General features: G+C 41.6%; 1 protein-coding gene across 2 annotated transcripts; it reads left to right on the top strand.

Annotated features, from left to right (window-relative positions):
* The first annotated feature begins 933 nt into the window (after positions 1 to 933).
* Positions 934 to 14930, top strand: slc27a4 (solute carrier family 27 member 4). Of its 2 annotated transcripts, none has more exons than XM_015940586.3 (14): positions 934 to 1135; positions 2210 to 2371; positions 5584 to 5794; positions 5880 to 6063; positions 8316 to 8474; positions 11411 to 11480; positions 11618 to 11709; positions 12032 to 12141; positions 12438 to 12647; positions 12735 to 12861; positions 13011 to 13148; positions 13228 to 13392; positions 13996 to 14142; positions 14534 to 14930. In XM_015940586.3, exons 2-14 carry the CDS (start codon positions 2211 to 2213, stop codon positions 14689 to 14691), a joined length of 1932 nt encoding a protein of 643 aa, XP_015796072.1. In that variant the 5' UTR covers positions 934 to 1135; position 2210; the 3' UTR covers positions 14692 to 14930. The 2 variants fall into 2 exon arrangements, with proteins under 2 accessions (XP_015796072.1, XP_054600229.1); XM_054744254.2 differs by having other exon boundaries at positions 1022 to 1139.
* Positions 14931 to 21144: the final 6214 nt, after the last annotated feature.

Genomic DNA, 21144 nt, shown 5'->3' with positions numbered 1-21144 from the left:
TGTTCTTGCTGTGCGTTATTTCTAATTCCATGTTGTCGTTCTTTTTTAAAACACAGAAACGGGTAACAAAACTGTTTCTGTGTTTTAAAAAAGAACGACAACATGGAATTATGTATAAACAATTTTTTCAGATGCGAGGAAGTAACTCCTGCTGTTTGTAGAGATTTTATGAGAAATCTCCTGGTTGTGCATTATTGAGCCTTAAATTCCTTATTGTTGGGAAGAAAGAAGGCAAAATACATAAATCGTCCCAAGTGTGCACTATGTCAGAGGGCTGTTTTAGTTTTTGTGACAAAAGGCAATTACTTAAAAGAATTTCAACTAAACCAGCCTGCTGCCACCAGATATATCTTTAGTTTAATTAAGACTATGCGTTTTAAAAGTAAACATGTTCCAGTAAAGCCAGTTATCCCAGTTTGAAAACTATCGTTGCTCCATATTCTCTTTCCTCATTCCTCGAGCCTCTTCTGATGACAGTAGTGGAACAGTAATGGCTGAGCGGAGCAGACGGGCTGATGAATGGGCGAGGTGAGGCCGACTCTGCAGGCCTCTTACGCCACAACGGCCGTGTCATTACCGGGTGGAGACTGGTTCGCCCTACTCAGCAAACAGCCAAGAGCCAGCTGAGCCGCGCCGCATTTCCTCTGTTGAAGCCGCACGCCCCACCGGATGTGATGTCACCCTTTCCTCATTTGCTGATTGGCCGCGAACCCCGTCTCTCAGCGCTTGGACCCAATTCACTGATTTGACGCTGACGGCAAGTGGGCGGGCTCAACTTAGAAAATTATAAGGTCATTTGAATTACGCCTGTCCGTCAGCTCGCCGGTTAAAATGTTCCTAAGGATGGTGTGAAATGATTATGAAAATGAAGCGATGATGATCTCGGGGTCAAAGTCGACGCGAACTGTCGCTGGAGCCGCAGCAGCCGGAGGAGGTCGTTGTGGGATTTGAACCCAGTGCGTGTGTCTGCCGCCGCCTGTGCGCATTTCTCCGACGAGCCAAGCTAGCGGCGGAGAGGAGCGGGGGGGCTACCAGGCTGGCCTGTAAGCCGATCAAGGTGGAATCTCACGCAGCGAGTTTCACATTTGGGATTTCTACGCTCCTATATGCTGTAACGGAGTGAACGAAGGGAAAGGTAGGTAAGCTAACGCTGTCCATCCCCGGAACAAACCAACCATCGCCCCCGCTTTCAACCCTGGTGGTGGTCAGGTTATTATTATCTCCTGACAGAAAGGAGGACGACCTCACGAGCGATTAAAACTCAAGTGGCTGTTCGAATATGTAATTCAAGACACCATTCGGTCTTTTAAAGGCAAATTATGCAGACGGAATGCCTCTATCCGGGGGAGATGTACGCTTGTCCATCCGCTTCCTTAAGAGCTGCGCATCCTGTCCCTTGCACGCGCCTGTTACCATGATAACCCGCATCGTGCTAGCACGATGAATGCTGCTCTACCGGGTCACACGCGGAGGCCGTGCCCACTTTCACACATGGCATATGGTGACCGAGGTCCACGTCCCACTGCCTCATACCTGCCCACCGCAATATGATGCTCCGCGCCTTCCGGGTACAGCACCGGCGAAAGGACGGTGGAGCTTCAGTCTCCAGCAGTGAAGCGGCAGCTGCCGTCCTTTAACGTCGCTTTCTTTTGATTCGTGACTTTATTATTAACATCCGCTAGTCATGGTGATTTAATGGCTCACCCGAATCAGCTGCGCGCGTTTTAAATAAATATGAAGTCACGTGGAAAAGGAATAGTGACCCTACATAGCTATGTGTGCTTTATTTCTCTGCATGATTATTAGAAATTGAACAAAGCTGATGAATATATTATGAGGAAAGCTATCATTTACTGACTAGGGTCAGCTTTCTAACGATCAGGTGGCTCTGTTCACTCATATCTCTTTATGGAGTTGCAGACCTGTGGAAGCAGGTTGCTGAACCTCATTCAGCTGCAAGTAAAACAGGAAAGTTGAAGTCCTAGTTTGTATTTGTCAATCTTCTAACTGTTGTTACATGATAGTACAAGATGAAGTGAGTGATTTTACTATGTACAACTACTCGCTCAGCCAGGACTGAGTTGGTGTATTAAGATGTAAATTGAACAAAATCATTGTATATGAGGTTCTCTCTGCAGCCTGACTGATTTTCAGCTTGAAGTGACTATGCGTCTGTGTCTACCTACCTAACGTGTGTGCATTCTTACAGGATGATGCGACTAGCATGTTGCACAGCTCTGCTGTTCGTGTTCAGGCTGCTGGCAGGCTTGCCGTGGTACCAGGTTCTTCCAGGAGTCCTGATCTTCTACCTCGGAAGTGGAGGATGGAGGTTCCTGGAGATTTTTGCCATGACGATTGGCAGGGACTTACAGTAAGCTTTTAGGACCATCCAATACATGAAAATCATGAAATTGGGCATCCCTTCTTTTCAAGTTCACTTCCAAACAAACACAAATGACGTTTTTCGTTTGGTTTGTTTCTTTATTCTCACATCATCAGCTGTGTTCCGTTTCTTGGGTGGCTGGTGGTAATGCAGCTTGTGGGGATTTTGACATGAACAGGTTTTTGCAGATGTTTTTGTTTTCCATTGGAGAACTTTGCACCTTGAGCAAAACGGTCTGCGTGAGAGTAAAGTGCTGAGCTTGAGCCTAAAACTGATCAAGTCTATAGTGAATATTTGGATGACTGTGCCATAATAGTTTGACTACGACCTGGGGGCTTTGTTTGACCTTTATTATTATTATTTAAATTACTTTAACTCTCACAGGGAGACATCTTCTGCTTTTCTTTGTCTCGTCTCTCGTCTTCCTCCGCTTATCCGGGTCCGGGTCGCGGGGGCAGCATCCCAACTTTTCTTTGTTTTAAATAAAATTTCCACTCCATCAATTGCGTTTCAGAAATCACAATGTCAGATGTTTGGATGAGCCGTAACTTTCTGAAAAACATCAACTGATTTCCTCAGGTCATTGATTAGTCCTCTGAGAAAGACATTATATTAAATCAATAAAGTTCTGAGCTTTGCCTCCAGCAACAAGTGATAATGACATAAACGGCTGCACCAGCTCCGTGTTTGCATTCAGAACTGTCTCAGTAAAAGAAATATATGATTTCAGGATTTAAAAGCAACAATGAATTTGCATCACCTGAATAATTAATTCACAATCTGTAAAAATGTGGACGGGCAGCTTTGAAACGGTTTTCGGTTTTAGAGCAAATAAACTGGAATATTTCTACAAAGGAAAATTAAAAGAATGTGTTTAGATCCTATTGTTTACATGTCAGAGGTTGCCACGGTAATGGGGTTTGGTTAACCTGTCTCAAAGCTTTTCTACTGCTACTGGTTTAACAGGAAATGCAAGCATCCACTTTTTAAGATGAAGCGGTTTAACTAGTCATACAGAAAACAGCTTTTGGAACAAATAAAAGATTAAACATTAGAGAATTAATTATCGTGGGTGAAGTGTTGGGCCATCTGGGTCCTGATCATCATCCTGATTTTTGACCCAGACAACTATGATTTCTCATAGGATGTTAATGTGTTTGGTATTTATGCTGTAGAACTGCCACGGCCCATAGATACGTTTCTGTACACTTGGGTAACCATTACTAGGAAGTCTTGCTCCTACAGGTGAGGCTCAGGTTGGTTTAGTTGGTGTGTGAAATGCTGCAGTACTTAGACATGTTTTCTGACAAGTATTTCTAATAGCAAGTTAAAAGGAAATGGTTCTAAAATAAGTCTTAAGGAAAAAGTTTCAGATTTAATTTTCAGTCGAAATATGACGTTTTAGCAGGTAAGAATGTTTTATTTGATCCAGACATACAGGTGAAACTGGAAAAATGAGAATATGGTGCAAAACTCCAATTTTTTCAGTAATTTGTTATAGACCAAGAGACCATCTAAAGGCTCAGGAACCCATTGCAGGTGCTCTGGATTCATTAGCTGATTAGAGTGTGACACTATGAGTCTAGAATATTAAATCTTTTCACAATATTCTAATTGTCTGATATTCTGGGCTTTCATAAGCTCTAAGCAACAATCATCACAACTATAACAATTAAAGGCTTGAAACATCTGGCTTTGTATGAGGGATGTAAGAAAATGTCTATGGTAATATATCATGATTTTTTTTCCTGTGATATTATATTGATATTCAATATCAAATTTTTGGAAGAATTTACATGCAGAGATTTTCTTTTCATTTGGTGTAATTCAAATGTCGACCGCTAATTGGCAGCAGTGTACAATGGGTTTTGTTTCCACCATTGAAATGTAAGTCCATCTATCATGGTTCAGATGATGTTAAACGTGTTGCGTATCCGTTTGGACTGTTTATTTAATTTTCCTAAAATAAATTTGGTCTAAATAAATTGCTAATATCGTCTGGCTGAATGTATTGCATTAAATCGTGATGTATCGTATCGTCTCCCCTGTATCGTATCACCAGAATTTCACTAATACACATACCTACTTTGTATGAATTGAGTCTTTTATGTACTAGTTTCACTTTTAAAAGCTGTTATAACAAATCTACAGAACAGGCTAGCTTTTTTAACGTGAACGCGGTCACAGAACACTCACCCCTCCCCTTGGGTATCTTCCCCGAGATGCTTCTGCCAGAACTGGAAACTTGTGTTGCTGGAGGATACGAGATAATGCTAAACACCAGTCGCCTTTTTCTACTTCCGAACGCCTTTTGTTGTCCGTAACTCAAATGGCGTTTTTCTTTTTGGGACTCTGGTAGTTTGTCCTAAAGTCGAAGTGGTAGCAGCCGGCTGTTTCCCCTATCTGATATTATTGAGCGGAGAACCTCTCACACCAGTGATGTTCTGTTGCTTAGTATGCGAGTGTGAGAATGGGAGGACACAGGGAAGTGTGGTGGTTCGGCGAGACCGATAACCGGATGCTCCCAATAGTTGCTTTCAGTCCGATACGTCTTGGCTGAGGTTTTTAGACAGATGCGAGAGAGCCTCTTTATTATTTTATTTTCACTTTTTTTATTTCCACAATATATTTTTAGCCATTAATGTTAGAACAATATTGAGAGGCATGAAAATAATAATTTGTTTTAGAAATTTGCTTGAATTACTGACATAAATGAACTTTTGCAGCACATTCTAATTTTTCCAGTTTCACATGTAAAATGAGTCTCTTGTATAATAATGAACAACTGATCGTGGTCAGAGTACAGCTATAAAATTACTTTTTATTGTGTTTATTTCATTATTCACCATAACAAAAAGCCTGCTGTCTGTACCTCTGAGCAATAAATGCAAAAGTACCGAGCGTTGCTATTTATTCAGACTTTGTCCCATCGGCCCGTGCAGCTGAAATGTTTTATGATCTGCATACATGTAGGCAAAGGACATCCTCCGATGGCTGACTATCAGAATATTTGCTTTGAAGGATTTTATTTATAGAAATTATAAAAAAAAAATGATTACAGCTTGTTTGTTGCAAGAGCTAAACATTTTAAGACCTATTTATGTGTTTAAATAAACCAACAAAAATCTAAAGGTAACTAATGAAGTTGTTAGATTGACTCATTCTTGTTTTGCTTTGTTTTCTGTCTCTTGCTCCTTTAGTGCAGCATATGTGTTGTTGCGGGTGAAAATGAACGTCAAGAGACACGTCAGGGAGAAGAACACGATTCCAAAGATCTTCGCAGAAACAGTTCAGCGTCATGGGGACAAAACGGCGCTCATATTCGAGGGAACGGGAGAGAGGTGGACGTTCCATCAGTTGGACGAATACTCCAACAGGGTGGCTAACCTGCTGCTGGATCGTGGCTTTAAGGTAACTTTATGCCTTAGAGGACTTCACTGTAGTTGATGGGATATTGGCAGAAAACTGAACAGTTTTTATTGCTTCTACTTTGAAGGAGGGTGATGTGGTGGCCATTTTCATGGAGAACAGGTCTGAGTACGTGGGCCTCTGGTTGGGCATGGCCAAAATTGGAGTAGAAGCTGCTCTGATCAACTTCAATCTGAGGCTGGAGTCACTGGTCCACTGTGTCACCATCTCCAATTCCAAGGCGGTGATCTTCGGTTCGGAGCTGATTGATGGTAAGATGATGGAAAGGTTCACGTTAGACATCTCTCCCCTCTACAGGACTGACTTATGCTGATGGATGCTGTTCTACTTCCATTGTAATGAGAGAGGCGAGTGCAGCATGAGCCATAAAAGATAAATGGCTATTTGAGTAGGTGTCTCCTCGGTATCAGTCGGCGGAGCTCGCAGTAATGAAGAGGGAGAGATCGGGAAATGTCTTTATCACCAACGTGGAGTGTTAAAGGTCTGAAGAGCAACATACGTCACAAACCAGAGCCGATAAAAGGCAGGAACACAGAGATAAAAGCAGATCAGCATTAAAAAGTTGCATAATTGTTGCATCAATATTCTAAAATAAAGCAGCCCCACTTTTTCCTCCCACTTCACTTTTATTTTGATGTTGTGTCTAAAATGCTGAATAAAAAAACGGGTGGCATTAAAAGTTCTATTCATTGAACATCACTTCGCCTGCATGTGACGTGAACCTGCGGTACCAGTGAACCAAAAGTGCAGCTTCAGAGTTTTATTCTGCTTTTCTCTCTTGGATTCCCTCCCAATCAGAAAAGCTTTAAATGTGGTTGTTTTGGGGTTTGTTTTTTTCTCAGATTGATGGAGCCATCTCTGCATCCGTTCATCAGCCTGTAGTGTGTTGTACAGTGTTGGGAGTAAAGCGGTACAAAAGTAATTAATTACTGTAATGCATTGCTTTTCGCTGTAATGTGGTAATGTAAGGCATTACAGGGAAAGAAAAGGATAATATTTACTTGGTACAACTGTCAGTAACGCGGTAATTACAACGCATTTTTAAACCCAGAATCAAGATGTGGGGTTCCTAAAAATTCAAATTGCGGGAAGCCTGAAAAAAGATCCAGTATCCACATATATTACGTCATTTATGGACTCAGCTTTGCGGCATTCTATGAGCAGAGAGGGTGCAGAGGTAATGGCTCAAATACTCTAGCTCCGTCCTGCGCGCTGCCGCTGTTATATTCACAAAATCGCTCCACCAAAACAAAGTCATTTGTTTGCGATAATTTATATCAGCCTTCTCTGGTACTTCTTGTACTTTTTAGCTGAGTTCATAATAATAATAATAATAATAATAATAATAATAATCTGTGCCCCGGTGATTTCAAGTCATTGCTGCTGGAGCGCAGCGCATATTAAGCTTTTTGTTTGTTGCGTTCGGTAGATGCCTTTGGCTGATTAGTTAGAAAGAAGGAAATCTAGGAAACAGTTTTTCTGGAAGACGGAGAAAAGATGCAGCATGCAGGAAGGTTAGAGAGAGAAAGGGCCGGAAATTATTCAAATAAATTCAAGAAAACAAAACAAAGTGCTTGAAAAGAAAAAAAGTAGGTAGATTTATTCCCAATACACATTTTTACCAGTAAAAAGCAATAATATATAAGCATTTAGTATTTATACATGTGATAGAATCAGATCACCCCAGAAGTCAGTCCCACATCCAGGGCCGTATCAAGGCATTTGGGGACCAAGGCAAATATAGGCTTGGAGCCCCCACCACCTCACTCTCTGCTCAGATGGCCCTATAAGATGGCAGCGTGCTGAGAGTACAGATTGTTGTTGCTTTTATGTAATAAACAATCATTTTAAAGCACTGTTGTGATAGCTGACTGTTTTTAACAGCAATCCTAGCTCAGACACCACATCACTTTCCACATATATGTCATGAGCTCACTGAGCGTCAGATTACCAGATTCATATTGAAGTTGTTTTGGTGAAAGTTACTTAAAGTAATGCAAAAGTAGTGTAATGTCTTACATTTTATAATCAGTAATATTGTAATGTAATGAATTACTTTAAAATGAGGGTAACAAGTAATAAATAATGCATTACAGTTTTGAATTAACTTGCCCAACACTGGTGTTATAATGTATTTAAGTAATTACAAGCGTGGCCTGGTTTATGGTGTAGGATCAAATCATGCCGTAAGTGCTGAGCCAGGATGGGCTGTTATGTTTAGATACTCCGTCTCGTTTTCTAGGTTGAAGCTTTATGTGTCATCTTAGCTTTTTTCTATCTGCCTGTTATGTCTTGTATTTCGTATTTACCAGAACTGTTCCTCTTTATCACCTCACGCGTTCCCTCTTTGGGTCAGTGCAGTTGCCCACTTGTTTTAATCGTCCTTGACCTATTTCAGTTTCTCTCACTATTCTGAAGTTGCTGAAAGCTGTGCTGCTGAATGCATCTGTGGAATGAAGCCTGCATACTTCAGCGTGTTTTTTTTTTTTTTTACTCTTCACAGCGGTATCTGAGGTCCACAGTTCAATGGGAAAGGCGGTGCAGATGTTTTGCTCCGGAGACTGGGACCCCAAACGAGTCCCACAGGGAACCGAGTGCCTGGAGCCCCTGCTGGCCAGTGCCTCGTCCCGCCTGCCTCGCCCGCCGCAGCGCTGCTTCACAGGTGAAATGCCACGCCCTCTGCAGCTCTACTAATAGGGCATGTGTTCCTTGAGAGAGTTGAAAAATATGCTAGCATCTCTCCATCAAGAAAAGCTTTTTTTTTTTTCTTTTATCAGAGTCTAGCTTCAGGTCAGTTAAATTTCTGGGGTATTGATCTGATTGCTTAAGAAGCAAAAGGGGTTGGAAATCAGCATCCTGTACCCTACAGAGGTTTCACAGACACAACTCCACCAGAATGTCACATGAGTATGGGCCGATGCCAGATGGTCTGCTGTGTCTCCCACAACGGTCTCAAGACCATCAAACAGGGTATCCGCGGGTCCTTAAAAAGTCTTAAATTTGCTTTTCCAAGTTTAAGGCCTTAAAAATCCTTAAAAATGACAAATAATCCTTAAATAGAGTTTCCGAAGGTCTTAAATAACCAAAGACCCAATAAACAAGATTCTTTTATTTCTATAAAAATTTTGTGAATTTCTAGTTACTGTTCAGCATTTTTTGTGTATGATGTTGGCGTAAGCGGAACCGTACACATTCAGTTGGTTGTGAAAGGGGGCTGTTTTTAGATTAGCACATTAGCTGGTTAAGCTAGCGGGAACTTGCGCCATGGGGAAGTGCAAGTCTAATGGTAGCTGGAAGGTTAATCCCATGTTCGCGACGTGGTTAGCACTGGTTCCAGGCAATAGCTGGAAATTATAGCTTAAATGTAATGTTAAAAAATTGCTTAAATTTGGTCAAAGTGGCCTTAAAAAAGGTCTTAAGTCTTAAATTTGGCTCCCTTAAACCTGCTGATACCCTGAGCAAAGGTCCTGAACCCATCAGCAGGGCTGGTATCTGCTCCTTTGTGGAAAGAGGAACAGGAAGAGTGCTGCCAGAGCCTCACAAAGTTACTGGTGTGAAAGTTTCTGACCAAATTATTAGAAACAAACTTCACGAGGGGGCCTAAGAGTCCAATGTCCTCAAGTGGACACCGGCTGTCATCAACAGGCATTTGTTAGGCTCCCGATTCTGGTGTTCTCGAAGTCACGCCCATCTACTTCCAGACCATAGGCCCCCTACTGTCAACCAAAGAATGACTGGGAGTCAATGAGTTGGTAAAATTATTACTGTTTAGTAAGTACTATGGATTTCACATTTGTTTTCCATGAAGTTTAAAGACGCAATCTGATGTCAAGAAAGCGCGGCAAAAGTTGCTTTAGGTTTTGTGTGAAAAGGCGTAGTGGACTACGGGGTTCAGGGGCCACAAAGAGGGGGCCCGCGGGCCGCCTATTGAGCACCTCTGGTTTAGACTATTCAAAGCTGTTAGCAACTGATGTTAACCAGCCAGAGGAGAGATGTCCAAATATCAGGAAATAAGACTCTAATCCTGCAGTCTGAAGCTACTTTCTCTTCCAGCTGAATTCCACACCTTCAAATAGGCGCACCAGAGCTTTGTTTCCCACGAGAATGACTTGCAAAGCATTCATTCCTACTGGAGACAACATGTGTGTGATTCAGGGCGTAAGGTAGAGCAGATTAAAAAAATTGGTTTTATAGCCCCGTTTGCTTGCATTTGTTTTTTTTCTTTGTTCCGGGACCCTTGAGCTGACCAGAAGGGGAGGAGACTAGGCTCCTTATTAACTGGTCCCGCACTGGTTTCCTGTGCTTTCCTCAGATGATGGCAGGTTCGCTCTGAGCTCATGTGACCAACATGAAAGGGTTTAGGATGGTTCCTCATGATGGGTTTGGTGGTGGCTCTGTGTTAGTCTATATAGACATCCATGGAGGGACACAGACCTGTCCAGGGTAGATGACGATACCTGGCTGTCAATAAGTACCAGAATGAAATCTTCAGAGCTACTGTTAGACCCTTCACTGGGTTCCTCCTGGTGCATGATGATGACGTCCCACCTCATGTGGGAAGAGCATGCAGGTGGTTCCTGATTCCAGTCACTAGCCTAAATCCAGTAGAGCATCTCTGAATTTGTCTGAGGCCACCAGGCTGCACCTCAAACAATCCAGAAGATGAGTGATGCTCATTTCAGGATTTGGGTGGACTTCATCTGTTAGCTCATAAGGGCCATTAAGCCTGTTCCACACTGTGCAAACATGTAGGGACAGCACAAACATCTGAGAACCATCATGAGCTTCAGCAGACTGGACCTGGCCTGCTGCATCAGGTCTTCAGATTCATGGTGACTTTGAATTAAGACCTCTATAAGACTGGTGGTGTTCATTTTAGTCATGATGATGTCATCCTAACACATTACCCATCTGTTGTGCTTTCAAGGTCTTCCTTTACATTTGTTGTATTTTTAGACACTATCTCAGAATATCTGTTAGGACTGTGTGTGTCGTCATCTGAGCCAGTTGTTGTGGCCATCTTTAATCCGCCAACTCTAAAAGATGACCACTAGTAGATGTGCCTGTAATGATTACTATCCAGGAGTCTCAGTAAGCTGTTTCCTGTGGTTCATGAGAATGTTGCTGAAAGACAAACACGGGCACAACTAGTTCCCACTGCTGAATGGTGGGCGATAATAATGATTATTAAAGATTTGAATTTACTAAAATTACAAACACGTTTATTTATATATATGTGAGCAGCTAATGATGATCAGTCTAATGAACATGTTTTTTTCCTAATGAGTCATTTAAATGGTTCTGCATAATTGTTGACTTTAGTATAAAGTCAAACCTTAAAACCCTAATCTGCCTGTTGTCATTTTTTGAGTTTTCAGAACACTTTACTAGTAATTCTTATTTGTATCAGATTTGTAATTGAATCCAACTAATGCGTCTCTCCACTGCTGAGTTTGCACACTACCTGGTAGTCTTGTTGCATCCTTCCAGGATCCTGGTGAAGGTGATTCTTGCGTCACTCACCTGGAAAACAGCACGCCCGATGATGCAGCATCATTAGAAAAGAGCACCTTTCTTATTTGTGTTTTACTGTTGCAGATCGCCTGTTCTACATCTACACATCAGGAACCACGGGGATGCCCAAAGCTGCTATTGTCGTGCACAGCAGGTAGGAAGCACGAGTGCAGCCGACAAGCGGCCAAACAGGGACTTCTGCTGTTCCCTTCTCTCGTGTCGCTCAAATAGGAAAGAATGCGGCTTTGGCTCGGCTTAATGTCAACTTTTAGGTTGTCTCCTGGTTTTCAGATACTACCGCATGGCAGCTCTGGTGTATTACGGCTTTAGGATGACATCAGATGACACGCTGTATGATTGCCTCCCACTTTACCACTCTGCAGGTGAGTGTGATTGATGGGAACCTTTGTTTTTTTCCAGGTCAAGTAGGCTCTTGTTCCCTCTTTGATTTATTAAAGATTTAAACCATGGCTATTAAAGGTTTTGAGATCAGTATAAATAAAACTTTGTTCCTCGTGTTTGTGGTTCTAGTCAGATCAGATCAGTGTTGACTCACAATAGACTCACCTGTGACTAACAAAGCTGTAGTCGGATTGTTGACTTCCTCTGGAAAGATTTTTTATCATTTTAGTTTATCAAAGAGCACGTCCTTATTTTTATTTATTTATTTTTTTACACGTGACCTCTTCGTTTCTTTGTGTTCAGGCAACATCGTGGGAGTGGGTCAGTGCATCATACACGGGATGACTGTAGTCATCAGGAAGAAGTTCTCTGCCTCGCGGTTCTGGGACGACTGTGCCAAATACAACTGCACCGTAAGCATGATCTCATCCACAAGTCTCCGACACACACCGCTCAGATACTTCCTCACAGCTCCCACAACAGTTTCTTCTCCTTTCATGTGTTTTTTTATCACTTAAAATAATCAATATGCAAGAATTTCACCGTGAAATAAATCCAAATCAGTTTAATGTCTTCTTCATGTTGGATCCGTAACTATCGAGGGCCATGAAACTTACGCACAGATGGGTGGCATTTAACTGCAGTACCCTAATCTGACTACAAGATGTCCTCCCTGCATCCGCCTTTTTGGTTCTTGTATATGCTCCAGATCGTGCAGTACATCGGGGAGATCTGTCGATATCTGCTGAACCAGCCGGTCCGTGACGCTGAGCAGCAGCACCAGGTGCGCATGGCGCTGGGGAATGGCCTGCGCCAGTCCATTTGGGAGGAGTTCATGAACCGCTTCAACATCCCACAAATAGCAGAGTTCTACGGAGCTACGGAGTGCAACTGCAGCTTGGGCAACTTTGGCAACAAGGTGAGGGAATTTCCTGCGAAAACCGGGAGACGTTGGTGTGATTAAACTGAATCAGGTTCTTACTTCGCTGACATTTTTGTGTTTCAGGTTGGAGCGTGCGGCTTCAACAGTCAGATTCTGCCCTTCGTCTACCCCATCAGACTGGTGAGGGTCGATGAAGAGACCCTGGAGCTCATTAGGGGACCTGATGGAGTCTGCATCCCTTGTAAACCAGGTGGGTTTTGTCTTTAGTCATTTTAAATGTCAGTGGTAAACATCCCACGAGGATATTTAGCTGCTGTTAATTCTGCTTCACTAACAAGCAAAGTCTGAATATAAAGGTTTTAAATATACGGTTCACTGATGATGATCTAATATTTCTAGGTGAGCCTGGTCAGCTGGTCGGTAAGATTATTCAGAACGACCCTCTTCGGAGGTTTGATGGCTACGTCAACCAATCGGCTACGACCAAGAAGATTGCTCACAGTGTGTTTAAGAAGGGAGACAGCGCTTATCTGTCTGGTCAGTGCTCACGCGTTCACCAACAGTCGTGCTTTTGTTTAAACAAACTCCAGCCATCTAAATGGACTCCCGTCTCCAGGCGATGTTCTCATCATGGATAAGTACGGACACATGTACTTCAAGGACAGAACGGGAGACACTTTCCGATGGAAAGGGGAAAACGTCTCGACAACTGAGGTGGAAGGAACCCTGAGCCGGCTGCTGGACATGAAGGATGTGGTTGTTTATGGCGTAGAAGTACCAGGTACGGTCAGAATCCCACCCTAAAAGTGACGGTGTGCATGTTTCCTGGCGATAGGGGGCAGTAGATACCTACATCGTTGCAAGCAAGCAGTATTTTTGTTTTGGAGTAAGACTTTACCAATGGATGCCCATTAGGGTCAAAAAGCCCTGGGGAGTGCACATTTTAGCAGAATAACAAAGACACCAGACTCCATTCATCACTGGCAACAAGAGAAGAGGTAAATGTGTAAAATAACATTTAAGAATGACGAACGTTTTGTAACCGTTTGTTACAAATTAGTAAATGCATTTTGTCCTCATGGGCTCCCGTAGAAGGAATCATGGCATCCAATATGGTGTCGTCCAGAGACTTGGACCTGCTCCCATGTTTTTAGACCTGATTTTTATGGTACTTATGTTACGACGCACCAATAATATTTTTCAACAACTGGACATCATTTCATTCCTTTTCAACATTGATGGTAAAAACTACACATTGTCTCTTTAAAATGAAGGAATATTACTTTTAGCCTCATCTACTGAGGAGTAAAATAAATAAAAATCGCCTCACTGACCTTAAATCTCTGATTCCTGATGATAGCTGAAACTGTTTCTGTGAGCGCAGGAGCAGAGGGGAAGGCCGGGATGGCAGCCATCGCTGATCCGTCTCGATCCACCAACCTGGAGAAGTTTGTGAAGGATATGGAGAAAGTTCTCCCTCCGTACGCCAGACCAGTCTTTCTCCGCTGCCTTCCAGAAGTCGACAAAACGGGTAAAATGTTCCTCCTTTTGTAGTTGGTTTTTACATTTTTTTTTGTATTGGCAGGAATTAGGTAATCAGTTCTTTGGTGTTTTATCTCGTTTCTGTAAACTGTTTATCACTGAGAATTTGAGACAAGTTCATTTCATTTCTTTGTTGTTGTCTAAAGTCACGAGGTGTAATAAGTTTTCTGTTTGCGTTAGAGAAAAACAAGAAGTACATTTTTAAGTCTATTTTCCAAGCTAAAAGCCATTTAACATATTACATGTTCTTTATTTTTCTGTTTGTTTTTGTGAATTTAAAGATGGGGTTGCAGATTTTAGTTTAGAACAAAATAAATGAGTCTGGTAAAAACAGTCAAGTCTGAGCTAAAACATGACATAAAAGCCCCTTTCTCTTTCAGGAACGTTTAAATTCCAGAAGACGGAGCTGCGCCGGGATGGTTTTAATCCCACTGCTGTGTCGGACAGGCTCTTCTTCCTGGATACCAGCAGAGGGCGCTATGTGCCGCTGGATGAAGAACTTTACCGCTCCATACTGTCAGGCAAACACAAATTGTGACGACCAGGCTGACCATTACATCAGTGTGACACACACAGCTGCAGGAAAGAGGACGATAGTGTGTGTCCAGGTTAGCAGAACAAGTACCCCCCACACACTGTTACACACACACACACACACAAAGGCAAATTCACACCCAAGGATATTTTACTCCCAAACGGACTCTGTTCTTTTAAATCTATTTGTTTTAAATTTGCACGTTGCTCTAGTCCATCCACCCCCACCCTCGCTACCTCAGTCAAGACAAGAGGCACAAACCCCTTAAAGCCAGATCTGTTTGGTAACTTCACTCCCCTGAAACACAGCCCTCCTGACACTCCATCACTAGTCCATCCCATCAAAGGTTTTCCTAGAAGGAAAAGGGATGAGGAATAGGCAGCCTGGCATCCAAAACACAAACTTGAGGGGTCATAAAGAGAACCGGTTCTGCACAAGAACACTGCAGGAGGAAAACCAAGTTATGTCGTTTAACGGAGAGATTTTGTTAAAAAATGGCGATTCAACTCGAGACTCAACCTGCACAACAAGCCCGACGCGACAGACCTCCACCACCAGGGACACGGTTAATCCGGGGTGTCTGAAGCTCTTCTGCTAAAAGGGAACAACACAACGATGTGAGGAGAGCGTCTGCACAGAGGCGTTTAACTCGACCAGCGGCTGAAGCTTTAATGTGCAATAGATCTCCAGCGTTTGCAGCGTGCAGTAACGTGCTGCAGGAAGCACGACAACTGCTGTGGTGTTTTAAATTTTTTATTTAAATATGTCTGCAACATACCAAACGTGTTTTTATTAAGTCGTTTACATATTTTAGTTGATGTGAATGTTTAAAAGGATACACTTGTACAATGGAAGGTTTTTTCTGCTGTATTTGTAACCAAATCCATCCTTTATAAGCTTGGAGCTCTTTAAAACAAAGCTGCTGGGTAAGCTTTAAATCAGCCGCTGGGACACAAGGGAAGCCACCTGACAGACTCAACCCTGGGATAAAAAAAAACCTTGAGGTCCTTTCTGTAGAGTGAAGTTTTTCACTATGACAATGTGGCCATATTGTGCAGGTTTTGTCTAAAAAATGTAGACGTATCTATCACAGTGTTTGCGTGTGTGTGTGTGAGGACTTAACTGAAGGGAGGGGAACTACTTGATCGAGGAATCTGCAGAATTCAGGAGACCTGAAGGATCCAAAACACGAGGAGTGTTGAGCTGTAAAACTAGAGCAGTAGATGAAGAGCACATTTACTTTGTGCTTCATCATTATTGTCTGTTGTTTGCACTCATCATCAAAGGTCGTAGCAGCATGAAGAAGCATCGCCAACCACAAGCAGAGCACTGTGCCTTAGTGTGAGTTCAGGTCCTGGTGATCCCAAACTTTCTATTTCTAAAGGATTTTCCGCATGTCAAATTCCTCCATGAGTCATGTTGGTGAAGATCATCCGTGTTTTGCATTAAAGCATCTTGGTGGGAGGATTGTTCACTAAAGACGGGGTAAATGTCTAAATCTTGCAGAGCTACTGTTTGCTGTTTTTGTTCACATTAAGGTTGATTTCCTTTCACTTCTTTTTGTTTCTTCACAGTTTTTTTTTTTTTGGTTGTTAAACATCCAGCGCTGCGGGCTCATGTTTCCATCTCAGCTGCTATCAGATGACTATAAATGTTCATATTAAGTCACTGCTGAATTTTCAGCTGAAAATTAATTTCAAACATCTGTAAATTAAACTGACCCCCCTTCACATGGCCACTAAACTATAATGCAAACCTTTATTTTAAGCATTGCACTGACTGACTCGGTTGTTCTTGATGACTGCAGTCAGCTGATGGCGTTCTTGAGTGTTTGTTTTGGGGAGAAGGGCACTGAATTAGTCCCTGCGCCTCTTCCTGTCACCTATTTTTATTTATTCTTTAATGATGAGTGTAATGTGTTCCCATGAATGTGTGGGGGAAATGAACAATTGACTGATGACGTGATGTGATTTGTGTCTACGGGAGCTAGGTCCGGCTGTTCTATGATGCTTCTGACTGAGGGTTGCATTAGTCAGCTCTCACCACCAGGGGGCGGGTGATTAAACAGCCCCAACGCAAAGCACTCTGAGGAAGATGTTTCCATATTTTTTAAATGTGCTTAAATTATTATATTAGAATAATTGTTAATGATGCTTTGATTCTTTTTTTCTGCTTTTGATCTGCTTTGTTTGTTTTTTGTTTGTGTTGTGTGGAATCATAGCTTTGCAGTTTTTGTGTAAAGAAAAAAGTGGATTCAAGCATGAATGGATGACAATCGAATGGCTGTTTGTTTCACAAAGTCTTTCCATTGAGATGCACTAGAAAACAGCTAGAGGTAATCCTCCTGCGGCAGGGGAAATTAGGGTTAAAGAAGTTACTCTGCCTGTCTGCCATTTCTGACACGATAAAGAAGAAGAGGAACAAGAAACATCCACCACTATTCATGCAATTTCTTTAGACACTGCAGCTAATGTGCATTTAATGAATTAAAATTAAATCTTACCTGATAAATGTTGCTGTTGGGGTTTTATTTAAGTTTTAAGTCATGTTTTAATTTGGTTTTCTGCAAACCAAATTTCACACCTCTAGATCATTCTGCTGGTTTTTACATCACTTTGGGTGTTACACCAATAACATCCAAACTTTGCTTTTGGTGCAACTTTAATGGCTTTTTTTTATTCAAAACTGAAATTGCTAAAGCTAAAAAGAATAACATTGGCAGAAAAAAACTCAAAGGCATCAGATCAAAGTTAATCCCAGCCTACAGTCTGATTTAGAAATGACATCCTGCGTTAAAACATTTTTACCCTTCATGTTCCTCGTTCTTTAACACGTCCCATTCTGCTTTTTGCACATTTTGTTGTTTCTTTTTGTGTGTGATTATTATTTACTTTTGATTGTTTCATTGACTGCAGTGGCAGCATCTCAGCCTGTGCTTAGAAGAGGTCAGTGATGAGTGTGTGAGAGACAAACGCATACACTTGTTCCTCTTGTTCATCCGTTGTGAACAGATTGTATTTAAGGGAAGTGGGATTAAAGAAGCAACAGATTGAGAATCAGTAATTAAACTATTTACACTGAGCAAGTCAACTCTGGTCGAGTTCATTTCTTAAATTTACTTTTTTTATTGATCCCAACATTTTATGAACTCTTTAAATTCTATACTTAGAAAAAAGTAATGAATTTGTATTCAATTGTTAAGTGAGCGCTGTAACATGATGTAAATGATACATTTTTCATATTAATTTAAATAGAATGAGAGATGTGACAGAAGGACAGTCTGTCACACCAACAGCCTAACCTACTTTAATTCGGATCTAAATGAAATTTTTTATTTGACATTTCAGCTTATGTAGGGTTTTACTACATACTAGAATCAGCACTGTTTGCTATCAGTTGTAGATTCTGAGAATGACCAAGCAAATCAGCCTATGAAGCTTACATCATGTATAAATATCCAGGATACTTGTATAATCGATGTAAGTTCGTACACCAACCTGTTTGGTCTATTTTTAATCCAAAGATTAATGTTTAAGGTAATTAAATTTAGTAGCAAAAGTTTGTTTTTGAATCAGAAGTTAGGAATCTTTGCTTTTTCAATAACCAGAAATAATTATACCTTTCTGTGTTTCATTTAAAAGAATGAGACAAGTTTAAAAATGAAGAATTTATTACTAACAATTTTTAAACTTTACGATTTGAATGACAATTAGAAATGACAATTCATGGATGACAATTTAATGACAGTTTTTAACAGCTTTGATATTAAACTTGTTTTAAAAGGCAAACCTGTGACTGAATGAAAGCTAAATTGGAAATACGAGTTTGGATGCGTGAATGGATTTCTCAGAAGGTTTCTTTCAGAGAGAGGAACGCATTCTGGGTTGGGAATGATGGTTTGCAGCTAACTGAGTTGTTTACTTAGAGAACAGCATCAAACACAATCTGTCGAAGTCTGCCTCACCCAGTATCAGAAGACCCCTTTTGGATCCGAAGTGTCCAGGTAGAGATGGTTTCCTCCAGGCACGAGGTTGGTAGAAAAACCTCTGGCACGACCAAATCGGTCCTGAGATGTCTCATTGGGTCACTCGACTGGTGGAACTATTTGCGTCTCCAAGTCAATACTCTGAAGGAGTTTTTGCGTCAGCTGGCTACAGTTACGTTTATTCAAAGCTATTCTATCAGTGTGACAGAACAGCAGGTGAAGGTTAGGGACAGCCGCTGAACTGACGTGAAAGCTACTGGAAGTTAGTTTTACAAAGTCCTCAGAACACGCCCACTCTCAGCAAGAAAGCTTTGGTCACATGTGATGGCAGTTACCCTTTACTCTGGATAAACTCACTGTGTTAGATGGATAAGTGGAAGCTGACCTTCTGATTTGCTGAACACACATTACTGATCATCAACCATAATCATATTTAAACCCAAAGCATAATAATTCATTTCATGTAATTAAAATACATTTATACTGAACCAAGTGATTATTTATGATGATTATAATAAACAGTAATAAAGTCAAAGAGTTTATTAATATTATTATTTAGATTATTATCGTGAACTTGAAGTGTCCTTCTGGGACGGAACAGCAGCAGATAAGGATAATTCTTTAGCAGACATCAGGGCTCCTGGGTTAATCTGTGGACTTAAAAATTACAGTCTGACCCAGCTGGGTAAATGTGACCTTTGCCACAAATTAGAGAACCTTCATGATGCTACAGATCCCATTTGTTAATCATCTGAAGTTTATTTGTTCTGTTTTGTGACCCAACAGCCGTTCTCCCCCCAACCAGAAAAGGAAGTTGCTTAGTCAATCACCTGACCTGAATGGCATTACATTAGTCTCCGAGAACAAAGTAAGGAACCTTGGTGTTATCTTGGACCGAGACAGGTCATTCAAATCCCAGGTTAAACAGGTTTGTAGGATTTCCTTTTTCCACCTTTGGAATATTGCTAAGATTAGAAGCATACTTTCCAGGAGTGATGCTGAAAAACTAGTTCATGCATTAATTACATCAAGACTGGATTACTGTAATTCATTACTCTCAGGAAGTCCACAGAATGTGGTTAAAAGTCTTCAGCTTGTCCAAAATGCTGCAGCTAGAGTTCTGATGAGAATTAAAAAGAGAGATCATATCTCTCCTGTCTTAGCTTCCCTACATTGGCTACCTGTTAAATTCAGAATAGATTTTAAGATCCTTCTTCTCACATATAAAGCTCTTAATAATCAAGGTCCATCATACATCAGTGATCTGATTGTTCCATATGTTCCTAACCAAGCACTTCACTCTCAGACTGCAGGTTTACTGGTGGTTCCCAGAATATCTAAAATTAGGATGGGAGGCAGATCTTTTAGTTATCAGGCTCCTCTCCTGTGGAACCAGCTCCCAGCCTTAGTCCGTGAGGCAGACACTTTGTCTACTTTTAAGAATAGGCTTCAAACGTTTTTATTTGATAGGGCCTATGGTTAAAATCTGATGTTAGCCTAGATCTGGACAAGTGGGGGAGTAGAGGGAGGTGGAGTGTACAGTCGGTAAAGATGGCTCTCCCTTGCCCTGCCTCCAACATGCCTCCATCTAAAAAGGCTAGGTTATCCAGCGTTATCTCTGTAGTTATGCTGCTATAGGCTTAGACTGCTGGAGGATACACTGACCACTTTTCACACTCTACTGCTTTCTTCTACAATCTGCTCTTTAAATGTATTACTTTCTGCAATTTCAGCTGTTAACTTTATTTTCTCTTTAAGTGTTTTTCTCCCCAGAAGAAGGGGGTTCTGCTAATCACTTTAACATTCTCCCTCTCCTGATAATAACTTTTTGCTTTCCTTGACGTTGGATGTGCTACTACTAGTTTACCCGTTTAATTATAGATCCACTAGGATAAATACAATAAAGTTTATCTCTCGCCAGATAGAATATTTACTAAGAAATCACAATGTAACCATAGACACATTGCTTGGGGTGTGTGTGTGTGTGTGTGTGTGTGTGTGTGTGTGTGTGTGTGTTCCCAGATCTCCACCTTCTACGTGTGTTTGCTTCATTTGACCACTAGAGGTCAGATTGTGGGTTACCTGCCAGCATAGACTGTACATACTGCCAGTAGAAAGGGCCAGTGGGGTCATGTTTGAGGGGGGCCATGCCCCCTTGATTAGAACAACAAGATCCTGTCTGCAGTCAGGACTCTTGATTTGTTTGTGTGTGTTTCAGCAGCACTGAGTCAATGCTTGTTTTGGTTCCGAGGTTTCTGGTCAGTTCCTCGTGTGGTCTCCAGCTGTGAGGGCAGCATCTGAGAATCAGCTGATCCAAGTCAACCACAAACACGACTTATTCATGTGTTTCTGAGAAGTCAGGCCTGTTTTTAACCAGACATTTCCAACACGTGGCCTCTGTTTGCTGACCCTGGGCTGTGATTGGCTTACAGACAGGTGGGTGGATCAGCAGTGGGAGCAAATATTGGCAC

This window comes from Nothobranchius furzeri, chromosome 6 (genome assembly GCF_043380555.1).
Source record: "Nothobranchius furzeri strain GRZ-AD chromosome 6, NfurGRZ-RIMD1, whole genome shotgun sequence".
Lineage (NCBI taxonomy): Eukaryota > Metazoa > Chordata > Actinopteri > Cyprinodontiformes > Nothobranchiidae > Nothobranchius > Nothobranchius furzeri.
The sequence above is the reverse complement of the archived record's forward strand: the minus strand, read 5'-3'. Positions and strand labels throughout refer to the sequence as shown.

Bases quoted from the DNA above. Each gene is read 5' to 3' on its own strand.
- slc27a4 (XM_015940586.3), top strand. From the start codon at position 2,211: ATGATGCGACTAGCATGTTGCACAGCTCTGCTGTTCGTGTTCAGGCTG. The intron at 12,142-12,437 runs GTAAGCATGATC...TATATGCTCCAG, and splicing joins GTGCCAAATACAACTGCACC to ATCGTGCAGTACATCGGGGA. The intron at 14,143-14,533 runs GTAAAATGTTCC...TTTCTCTTTCAG, and splicing joins TCCAGAAGTCGACAAAACGG to GAACGTTTAAATTCCAGAAG.